The sequence below is a fragment of the Diuraphis noxia genome, unplaced genomic scaffold (assembly GCF_037042655.1).
Source record: "Diuraphis noxia isolate RWA-SAM2 unplaced genomic scaffold, SU_Dnox_SAM2 contig0004, whole genome shotgun sequence".
NCBI classification, from domain to species: Eukaryota; Metazoa; Arthropoda; class Insecta; order Hemiptera; family Aphididae; genus Diuraphis; species Diuraphis noxia.
Window position 1 is genome coordinate 47,353,551 of NW_028301714.1, and position 12,256 is coordinate 47,365,806.

General features: G+C 29.5%; 1 protein-coding gene across 1 annotated transcript; it reads right to left on the minus strand.

Annotated features, from left to right (window-relative positions):
* Positions 1-8,198: 8,198 nt before the first annotated feature.
* LOC107172843 (zinc finger MYM-type protein 1-like) lies at positions 8,199-11,678 on the minus strand. The gene is made up of 2 exons (XM_089227824.1): positions 11,221-11,678; positions 8,199-10,566 (listed from the first exon to the last, which is right to left on the minus strand). The coding sequence occupies exon 2, from the start codon at positions 10,004-10,006 to the stop codon at positions 8,204-8,206; it is 1,803 nt and encodes a 600-aa protein (XP_089083950.1). The 5' UTR covers positions 10,007-10,566; positions 11,221-11,678; the 3' UTR covers positions 8,199-8,203.
* Positions 11,679-12,256: the final 578 nt, after the last annotated feature.

Consider the following 12,256-nt stretch of genomic DNA (forward strand, 5'->3'; position numbering starts at 1 on the left):
GGCATAATTTAAAAGTTTGTTGGTTTAAGGTACGCGTTTCTGGTTGCATCTAGACTCTAGAAACTGTTATCTGAAGACGTATTTTTCTGAACTGCTTTTCTAGATAGGCCAAACCTCTAGGGTTATAATGACGCAACTACCCCACGATAGGGGTGTCATGGGCTCATGGCCCATGGGTCAGATTTGGTATTTGATCACCGATCATTTCTATCAGCGTTTAGTATGGACGAGTTTACTTCTCGATTTTTAATTTAGGTAAGTGCGGGTGATGTTATTGGATGATTTAAAGGTAAACTGACTCGTATTTAAGTAAAATATAAATCCTAATAATAAATTAGTTTTTTCAAAAATATTTTTAATTTTATGGCCTTTGTCTACGTCTATTTTTCAACTATTCAGCCTTTTTTTTTTTACTTATTTCGCTTCAAACGGTCGTCACTAGGTCGTTGTCGGACTTCGTGCCTATACTGTTTAATCTTTGTGTTACTTTCTATGGTCGTTATACGTGATGATTATATTTTATTAATTTCATTTTTTAGTTTTACGATTTAGTGAATGTTATAAAATTTGATGAGCTTATACTTATTTCATGTTATACGTTAATATTTTATTTTAAACTTTATTTCTATAATAATTATGCAAAATCATTTACCTATATCAATATCTTAGAATTACTTACCCAAATAGTGCCTACCAAATAAACTAAATAAAAATAAGTAGCTATAATAAACATATTATTGAATATTAGTTGGTTTTGAAGTTTTACTTGATTTATAAACCTATATAGTCTATATAGGTATACATATATAATTTCATAATTTATTGGACATTATTGTTATTCGTCATTATATATACCAAGACTGAAACGTTGTGTTCTGGTTACATATGTAATTAGTTAATATAGGTAATAAATAAGTTACTATTAAAGTGTATTATAAAATATAATATTATTTTAAATAATGCAGGATTATATAATATTACAGTGTAGAGTGTAAGCCTGCAATGGACGTCTGGACGGTGCGTATTGGCATTGATTAGTAGGTACACTATATATAATAGCTATTAATTTATAATCAATGATATTGCCATACAGGGCCAGATTAAGGTTTTTACTACTTACAGGCTGAAATAAATTTACTCCCTAATTAACATATTGGTATTTTACTCTTAAAAGCGAATAGACCATCATCACACCCCATATTTTAAAAATTATCATTAATTAAATAAAAATACAAAATAAATACTTTATTTTTACATAGGTATTTTAATAAATTAAAACTACTATAAAGAAAACTTAAAAAAAAGAAATGCGTACAAGTATTTATAAATTTATTATATTGCTCGTATTATTCACTGCTTGGTAAATACCTAGTCGTACGTCTTAATTTTTTTTAGCTGCAGTCTTCTATGATGTCGTCTTTTGATATCTAATCATTAAATTCATGTTCAATACTTAATATGACAAGTGTGTTTAATCGATCCTGTGACATCCACGTAGATCAAAGATAATCTTTTATTATTTTCAAGCAAGAAAAAAAGCGTTTATAGCTAAATAACTAGATAGTTACATCAGTAGAAGTATTTATTTTTAGTACTACTTCGATATTGCAGGGATATATAATTGAAATCAAGTTTTTTATGTGAAGTTTGAAGAAGTTTGGGAATATTTTTTTTTATTATCATAACCAGTTGTATTATGTGTGCTTTTAAACATGGACATTTATTAATTTATTAAAATCTATATCATCATATGTGATTAGACTTTCAAGCTCGCCAGAAAAATCAAATGACTTACATAAATATTGTGATATGCTATTCTCATCTTGTTAAGTTTAATCAATAGACGATCTAAAATAACTAAAAAGGTATTAATATTTAAAAATTTTCTTTTCCAGAAGTAACTAAATCATTATTTTGAGTTTCATCACAAAAAATGGATTTTTTTTTGTCATTGTATTTTTTTACAGCAGATTTTTCAAGTGATTTTATTTCAAAATTAAAATTCATCAACATTTTGAGTATATTTGTAATTTATCGAATTAATAATCGTATAGCACAACCACGAGATTACGATCTATTTCAACTCTTTGTAACTTCTCATTAACTATACGTAATAGTCCTTATTACTATTTTAATAATAAAGGTTAATATAGAAATAAACATTGTGTAGATTGTCAACACTTTTAACTTATTGCAGGTTAACCTCGTTAAGGCCGACTAAAAGGACTAGAAAGAGGGCATTTGGTGGGGGTGCAGTTATACGATAGGCGGTATTTCATTGAGTTTGGCGTTCTCAATCCAAATATGATAGTTTAAAAAATTGGTAAAAGTGGGCGCAAATACAGTTTTCTATCGGGGGCGCTACTGATTCTTGCTATGTCCCTGAACCTCGTCCATCACACTAATAAATTATATATTTTTCTGAAACATTGAACTTAATAGGTATATATCGTACCTACCTATATAATATATATTATAATATATTGTAGCTGCTATAGGACTACATAATATTTTAATACATTATATTATATTATTGAACAATTTGACAAATATATAGGTTCTCAATTCATCTGAGAACGATCAACGAATCGTATATACATAAATACCTTATATAATAATTAATAATATGTAAATTAAATTAAAGAAAACTAGTTAGTAGTGTTGATAAATATTATTACTACAACAACTGTACAATATAATACATTATAAGATTATATTCTCTATAGTAAAAACCATGAATATTTATTTTGGTAATTTTGGCATATTTACTACTGCAGACTGTAGTAATGCATTGCAAGTTTCCACACCACCTTAGCTTATTAAACGATGACAATCTATGTCGTGTTTAATGTCGCATGAGGTATTGCAAGCGGTGCGTTTTTTTTATTGTGGTGTCCCCATGTAGGCCTATTCCACAAAGAGGAAAATGGGAGTGAACTGCCGGCCAACGATAATGAGCTAGAGAAACTGAGTAACCGTAGGAGATTTACTATGTTATACATTATTTTAGACAATATAATTATGCAGTTAAATATAACTATTAAGACTTGTATAGATTTAATAATGTTTCTTTCGCTAACCGCAATTCTCCCAATGTCCCCTGTACCGTATTAAATTCAAGACGTGGATATCGCCATCGGTATAGTCGTTAAAACGAGACTAAAGCCAGACAAAAGAAAATAATTACAAAATACATGTATTCTATACATAAAATAAATACGAAATGTATGCATATAAGTTGTCTACTGAATTTAACACGGTAGTATATATTATATTTCTAGCTATAGGTACATAATTTAGATTATACATTATATAACAAATTTAATATTATGTAGCTAATATATTATATACTATATCTAGAGTAATTCTATATTAATTTTAGCTAATTGTTATAAATTACAGTTAATAATATTATTTCTGGGAAAAACAAACCAACAATAAACTCTAATAAATAAATAAATAAACAATAACAAATAAAACTATGTATCAAAAAATGACCAAATTCAGTAATCAAACTCACACGATACGAGGAAATCATGGTTTACCTGCAGAGTACGCATTGGGCATACTAGACTCACACATTCCCATTTAATGTGTAAGGAGACCGAAAGCTCGAACACAGTCAAATATAAACAATGCCTCACTCAAAGAAGCATTGCCGACTAGAAAAAATAATAATCTATTTCATCAAGATTACTGAGCTCACATCGAATATATAGGACCACGGATCAACGATAACTCCAAGCGACTAGTTAAAATTTAAAAAAAAAATAATTTCCAAAAATTAAATTTTTTAAATGTAACAACGTGTATGTAACAATTGTAGTCTAATAAACTAAGTATTTGAAGCCTTAATAATAAAAGTAAATAAAAAAATTATTTCTAAAAATAAAATAAATTAAACTAAACTTACTACCACTATATTATCACCATCAATATTTTTTTTTCTTTTATCATGCAAAGCTTTATAAAGTTAGTTATTTGATTTAAATTTTATTCACATACCATTTTTAATCCAGTTTAAATTGTTTGAATATAATAAGTTATAACTATAGCTTGATTTGTATAGGTATTTAGAAAAACCAATACATCTGAATTATAATCGTGTCTTATTATGATAATATATTCCTGTATCTGAAAAATAATTCCCTACAATAACTGAATAAGAAAACATTGAAATAAATTTTCGTAAAACAACTATTTAAACAAAAAATTGACTGAAAGCAATAAATAAAAATATTAGATTTATGTTTGAAAGTTTGAATAAACAATAAATATAATTAATAACAATGTACAAAATTACAATAACTGAATTACTCAACAAAACACTAAACGAAATAAATATACTAATATATTTTCGTTATAAAAATTAAAAGGTAATAAAAATATGACGTGTACCTAGTAGCCAGCGCAGTTTTTAATCTGTTTACTTTATTCCAGCCAACATAATGATAAAATAAGTTGGTTTAATTATGAAATAGATGTTAAATCAAAACTACCGCACTATTATCTCCATCGAATTTTTTTATTATATACATAGATGCTTGTTTAAGATGGCTGTCTCTCCGTGGAAATTGTCGTCATTATTTTAGTAGATTTTTGTGTATTGCATCATCGCACCTAATAACCCTTGTCAGTCATTACTCATTAACGGATAACTCTCTGTCCTCTGTGGCAGACTGAGTGCTTTAGGCCGTCAGGTGTCCTGTTTGCCTTTCGTATGTAAGCGATTCAAAGTCGTAGGTCGTGTTTGAGTGTCTATAGCAAGTATAGCAAGTCAGTCATCATCGGTGATAGTCTATACTATAACTGACTATTAATTGTAGACACAATACGTTGAAGAGTGACATTGCAGTGTTTCGCAGAAACTCTATAGTTTAAATGTTGCAAATAGTCATCATAAAAGCACATCATAATATTATATGGGGATCATGCATAGTGGCTTGATTGGACAATTAAATCGAAAACATCTCTCGATAGTCAATTTTATATGTGAAACCACCTTGATGTGAAAACTAAGTGTTTAAAAGCACATATCATAGACCCGACAGCGTGGTCACTTGATCCCGTCGTTTGTTAAACTAAATAATATATAGTATGATGAATAATGCTATAATAAAATGTTTAAAGTACCTAACATTATTTAATCACTTAATAGTATATTTAATTCAAGGACAGTAAGTTATATCTATATATTAAAAAGTAATGAAAGTTCAATAATTTACGAAAAATACAAACTACCTTTACATACATTTTCTACTGCACTAATAATTAAAAAAAATAAATAGAGTAGATTCTACAATAGGAATATACACAATAAAGACTGCAGTCTACAATTTACAGATTATCAAACCATAAAAACTATTCAAAATAATTAGATTATCAAAGAATAATTATTTTGAAAGCATTAAATAACCAATTCAAAAAAACTACGTTTAAATGAAGGAAAAATAAAATGAGAAGGAGTGTGTGGGAGCCCACAGTCAAAATCAAATGTATTTCAAGAAGTAAAAAAAATTTAGATTAGATTGTACAAGAATAATATACACGATAAAAACTGCAGTCTACAATTTACAAATTCTTAAACCATGGAAACTATTCAAAACAATCAATCAATGTATGATTAATAAGAGAGCATCAACTTATCTATTTATTAATCAACTTATTTATTCTGTCATATGCAAAATAAATAAATAACTTATCAAAGTCAAAAATACGCAAAGAAAAAATCAGCTCAATAAAGATTATTTAGAAAAAAAGGGGAGCACGGCGCCCAAAGGCAAATGCATTTAAAGAAGCAATAAAAATATATTTAGAAAAAATTATACTGTAAAACACACATCACAGAATGCAGTCTCTAGTCATCTCCAAATTCTTAAAACCAAAAATGTATTTTCAATTATTAATTCATTAGATAATTATATAAAATTTGAGTAAATATTAAAAATAAATGAACCAATGATAATATGTTAATGAAAATAAATGGAATGAGGGCTTTTTGAGCGAACATTTGCAATTAAATTTTAAGATGCATAAAAATAATAATGATGAGAAAATAAGACAGGATTTAAAAGACTTCTGCAGTTAATTTTGAATTATATACTAAATATTATTTTAGGTGTAGGTACATTAAAATAATCTATGAATTAAATATGATCAGAAAAACCATTGTTAATATTATGAATTATGATTTATGGCTTGATGAGGCGCGGTCGTACGCTCAATCTGCGGAAACGCACTGAGCGTACGTACCGGCCGCAGTTGCTAGCTCCCGGATGGGTGACCACCCGGGATTTTTAGCAACATATCCTTGCCACACATACACAAACACGTGTTACAACCCTACCCACTTTAAAACCTACAAACAAACATACAAAAATAACCCCTACCGTACCACCCTACACCCAATGGCTTATATGTTGCCGCGGGTTCTCCTTAAAAAAAAAAAAAAATATTATGATTGACATAATTTAGCTTGTTTGAAAAACTGGTTATAATACCAATAATACGTAACGTTAACTCGACTTTAAAACCGTGTTAAAAATTATGATAATATGATTTAGGTTCTACATTTCCTTGTTAATTAAAATATTTTCTTTAATTTTTATGTTTACAATGTTTACCTTGAGAGTAGTTAACGAGCATTGCAATTGCAAAGTTCATGACCAGTGATGATATTATCACGGCATCACCTTAGCTTCAACTTACCATAGTTTGACGTCTGTATAACAAGGAACCTTCGACTCCGGAACCTAGTGGTTTTTTTTCACATTTTCTGTGGCTCTTTGAAAAATCCACCAATACATCGAGAACCGTAAAATATACATTTTTTTCTCAAAAATAGCAAAATATTACAACTATGACTACAAAAAAAAAAGTTGTTTGGTTCCTGGGAGGGGCGGGGTATATACGCCCTATACTATTCCAAGATTGCTATAGCTACGCCACTGAGGCTTAATAAAATATATCAAACTAAATGATATGATAGTAAAATTAATAAATAGTATTCGGATATCATCACGTGGACGTGACTACAAAGGGCTAACTATAGGACACTTTGAATAAAAGATCTTTATAGTTGGTTTCCGATATAAGTGTTTGCTTATCAAGTTGTTCTATTGATTGTTAACCTCTCATAACTCAGATCATATATTACTATGGATAAAACCACGCCAATCTCGTCCTCGTAAACAATTTGAAACACACACAGAAGCGACGAATCTCTGACAAAGATGAGTAAGTGAGGTGAACCCGGAACCGTTGGAATACGGCCACACCTATAGCATATGATCTAAGGTTGATATAATATATTCTTTTTGTGTAATCTATTCTAATTTTAAACGAAGTTATCTTTTATTTTCAATTGGTAATTTAGTGCTAATTATTCTTTGATAAACTAATTATTTTGAATAGTATTTACGGTTTTGGAATTTGTGAGTTACACACTGCAGTTTAATTGTATAATTTTTCCTAATTTTTTTCTTATGCATTTATCTACTGGCACAAATGGTCTCCTTCTCATTTTTTCTCTTTAATTTAACTAAATTGAATATTTATATATACAATATAAATATTACACTTTGATAACCTGGTTCTTTCTAAATAATTATTCTCCAATGAATTTATAATTGTAAATTATTTTGTCGGTTTAAGAATTACTTACCTGATTAGAATTCTTATACAGTTTTGTAAATTACGTTTTTAAATTCTTTCCTCGTTGCAAACCAAATTTTAAATCAAACCGTTTCTTACAGGGCCGGATTTAATGTTGTGGGGGCCCCAGGGCCCATACAAGATTGAAATATAAGATTTTTTAGTTGATCTACATGCTTTAAAACTTTAAAATTATATTACCGATGAGTTATTCTCTCATCATGCTATTAATTTCTTATCACGTCAATTTTGCTTATTGAACATAATTAATACAGATTTATATAATGTTAATACAATTAATAAGTAAGTACAAGTAACCTTTAAAGTCATCTCTTTTTATTTTTTTAAATTAGTACATCAAAACCATTAAATAAGTTGTTATTAAAATATATTTGATGCTAATGTAAACTAAAATAAATCCTTCAAATTATTTTCAATAAAAAATTTGATACATTAAATAATATTTAGTACATTAGTTCAAGGTACAACGTTATTTTATAATATACAAATATAAAAATAAAATACTAAAGAAATATAATGTACAAGTTATTTATAATAAACATACTTTTCTTGACTTTTTAATAGAAAATTGTTTGATGGTATCTTCAAAGTCCAAGGACCTAAGTACATCACTTTCGATACTTAAAATGGTTAAGTTGGATAGACGATCTTGTGTCATTGTAGTTCTTAATCTATTTTTTATTAGTTTCATTTTTGAAAACGAGCGTTCTCCACTACTGTTTGCCACCATTAACACCAAGTACATACGCAGAGCAATGTCTACATTTGGAAAGGTAACTTTTAAATTGTCTTCGTATAGTATCCTGAACAAAAATAATTCCCACGATTCTTCTTTTCTACAATCTTTTTGACGTAAATTAACCAAACCATTAAACTGCAGTAATTCGTTCCCTAAAGTTGATTCCAAATCTTCAGAATATATATTGACCAGATTTGTGGCAGATAATAATAATTCTGAAGTTTCTATAATTCCTAATTTGCTGAAAAATCCAAATCGTTTACATATTATATCATAGGCTTTTATTCTATCAGTCAGAGATGTATACAACTGATCGATAACAGGGAGAAAGTTATCAGATCGAAATTTTTCTGTTTGGGATAATTGAGTAGTTTCCTGATTTCTACTTTCCAATGGAGTGAGTCTTACATTTTGTGAGCGAATTCGAATTTCTGGGTAGTCGGTTTTTCCTGACATTTTTTTGGCCGCTTCTTTATATTCATCAAATGAATTTCGTTTATCTTGAACAAATAGTTTCAAAGAAGTAAGGGCTGTTACCGCAGATTGAAGAACCATCTTAGGATTTTGTAACAAGTGATTTGTGGCGTTGAAGCGGTCTAAAATGTCATTCCAAAATAACAAATAAAACGCAATTTCAAAACTAGTGATTTTTTTCAGAAGTCCATTCGCTTCATTTTTAACAACTTCTTTTTGCTCTGGATCTTTTGAAATATAGTCCAAAGTCTCTTTAAATACATTATAACCTAATACTAATGCTTTGGTGGCATCTGCTCTACATGACCAACGAGTATCATTTAAATTTTTAGGAACATGAAATTGTGTATTTGAATCTTTCAATGATAACTTCTTAGTTAAAATTTGATATCTGGCTGGAGATGCCGTAAAAAATACGTATATATTTTGAACGAAATCAAAGAATTTTATAGCAGAAGGACAAGAATTAGCTGCAGTTTTTCCAACTAAATTCAAAGAATGCCCACAGCATGGCACAAAAATTGCATAACCATTTACTCGTTTTATAAAAGCCTGCATTCCATTGTATTTTCCACTCATGTTTGCAGCGTTGTCATATGACTGCCCTCGACAGTCTTTTATATCGATATCATAATCTTTTAGAAAGTGAATAAGTGTTTCAGCTATAGCTTTACCCGTATGTCCACTGTTAGGTAAAAACGTCAGAAATCTTTCTACAGGAATAAGGTTTTCCATATAACGAAATATTACCGTAAGTTGATCTATGTGCCCTTCATCTGGAGTGGAGTCAACAGAGACTGAATAATATTTTGATATTTTTAGTCTAGTAATTATTTCATTGAGTACGCTTTTGGCCATTAAACTAACCAGTTCTTCACAGATTGTTGACGAAAGATAATTTGTATGGCCACTTCCTTTATTTGCATGTTTCTTTATGTGTGCTGAAAGAAATGGATCGTATTCTGCTATCAACTCTAGAATGCCAAGATAATTTCCGTTTTTTGATGATCCAATAATTTCATTTTGACCTCTTAACGCCAATCCACGCTCACAAATAAATTTTATAGTACTAACTACGCGCATAAGAATTTTATTCCAATAACCACTTTCTTCGTTCATCTGCTGTTTTAAACTTTTGTCAATACAACCTATTTCTTTTCCTCGTTGTGATAGTATTATAACCGCTTGTAAGTGCTCTTTAGATGCTTCATGTTGACGTAGTCGTTCAGATGCATGCTTCCAATCACAATACCCGTTATTAGATAGATTTCCTTGATTAGTTTCTAAAAGTTTACAAACGTAACAATAAATTTTCCCGGTGCTCGGAGAAAAGCAAAGCCAAAAACGATTAACAATTTCTTTATTTTTCGAAATCCTTTTAAAAAGATTAATTGAACATTTTCTAGTACCATGATCTGGACGTTCACATCGATCTTGATTTACGGACAATTTTTCAAATAATTCTTCATCACAGTTCTGTAAGTCATTAAAACCTTTTTTTATCCAAAAGGATATAATTTCCTTCGTACATTTATTAGGCCACAGACCAATATCATTTTCAAACCCCAGTTCTGGCACCGACTCTGTGTTATTATCTACACTTTCATTTTTTGGAAATTGTTCTTCTAGATTTTCAACAAATTCTGTGTCATTTTTTGATGTGTCGACCACATTTGTCACTACATTAAAAAAATACATAAAACAAGAGTTATTTTAGACCTAATTTACCAAATTAATGTTTGGTCATGCTACCATGATGTAGGTATCATATTATGTCCATATACATAGTGACTAGAAATAACTTAAATTTAAAATATTTTAATTACAATTCACATTTCATAGTAAATTATATTCTTAAAATATCAAATAAACTAAAATAAATTAGGATTTGAGTAACTTTATTAGCTGCCAAATAGCATATAAATATTATATTATCTTCTAACTTTTTCGTTCCACATTTTTTACTCCTTGTATGTATTAAGTAGGTACTATTTATAGTATAAGAAATTTAGCAAAAACAAATTATAATTTGCCTCTTTTCTGTAAATGCTTTTTAAAATATTTGTCTACTATTTCTTTTTGCTTCGATGGCCTATCAATTTTTAAATTTAAAAGGTCAGACAATCAAAAAAAGAACCTGGGTAATTAGCAACCGCAAGAGCCAAAAATACATATGATAATAAATATCTGAATATCATAAAACAATCAATAACGTCAATAACAATAATATATAGTTTGCTAAACGATAAACATAAAGTCGATAAGGATAAAATTACGCATTAAATTATGAAAAATTAATATTTATTTTATTAATAATAAAATTATTTACTTACCCGATAGTAATAGTTGGCTGATTCAATACGTGACAAATTGAAAATGATAATGTTTACCGAAAACCGCCGCTAGCCACTCCGCAATGTGTACCTACGGTTTTACACAAGTTTTAGGAAAAAATATGTATTATTAAACAAGCGATAAGCTTGATGCCCACCCCGACGGCCCACCGACCGACGGCGCGCTACGACGACCGACGGCTCGCTCCGTCGACCGGCTGCACGTGTCCGACGACGATGCCAAAAGAGAGGGAAATAGGAGCTCGGCGCTCGCTCGACCGTCAATCTCTCTGGACAGAGTATAGTTGCGTAGTTATAATATAATTTACTATTTATAATTAAGTAGAAATGGAAAAAATTACCTCACAATCTAGTGATTCGTTTTATCACACACTAATAGCACCAATTTTCAAACTTAAAAAAAAATAGTATATTGTTTTGCAAATTACTAGAAAAAAAAAAAGGTAATCATTTTGTGGGGGCCTCTTATTAATAGAATCTTGTGGGGGCCCCGTGGCCTGGGCCCCGTGGGCCCCCCCCTAAATCCGGCCCTGGTTTCTTATTTGTCAGTTGATGATATTGTATGAAAACTCATATTTATGTTTTACACATCAATAATCATCATCAAGTGAATAATTGTTTTAATTAAATTTAGTTCACTCCAATCAGGGACGTCATGGGGTGGGGGGGGGTGTGCAGGGTGTACATTTTCACCAACATTTTTTATAAACGTCATCTTTGGCCTGCCAACAATAAATATAAGCGCCGATATTCTTAAGTGTTATATATTAATATATTATATATATATTTTTTTTATGCCATTTTGAACAAGCTTGTTTTATTGGTTACCTAGGTAACCAATAAAACAAATTACAGGTTTAGCGTTTAGCTATTATTTATTTTGAGTGTGCAGGGATAAAAATGTATAGGTAGGTTCGATTAAGTACTATTAAGGTGCTTTATACCCATAAATTTACTTACCAAATTCAACTGGCATTCACAATATAATATAAACTCATTAAAAGTACCTACACAT

What these genes read in the sequence shown, in the direction of transcription:
- LOC107172843 (XM_089227824.1), bottom strand. Translation starts at nt 10,006, where the DNA reads ATGAACGAAGAAAGTGGTTATTGGAATAAAATTCTTATGCGCGTAGTT.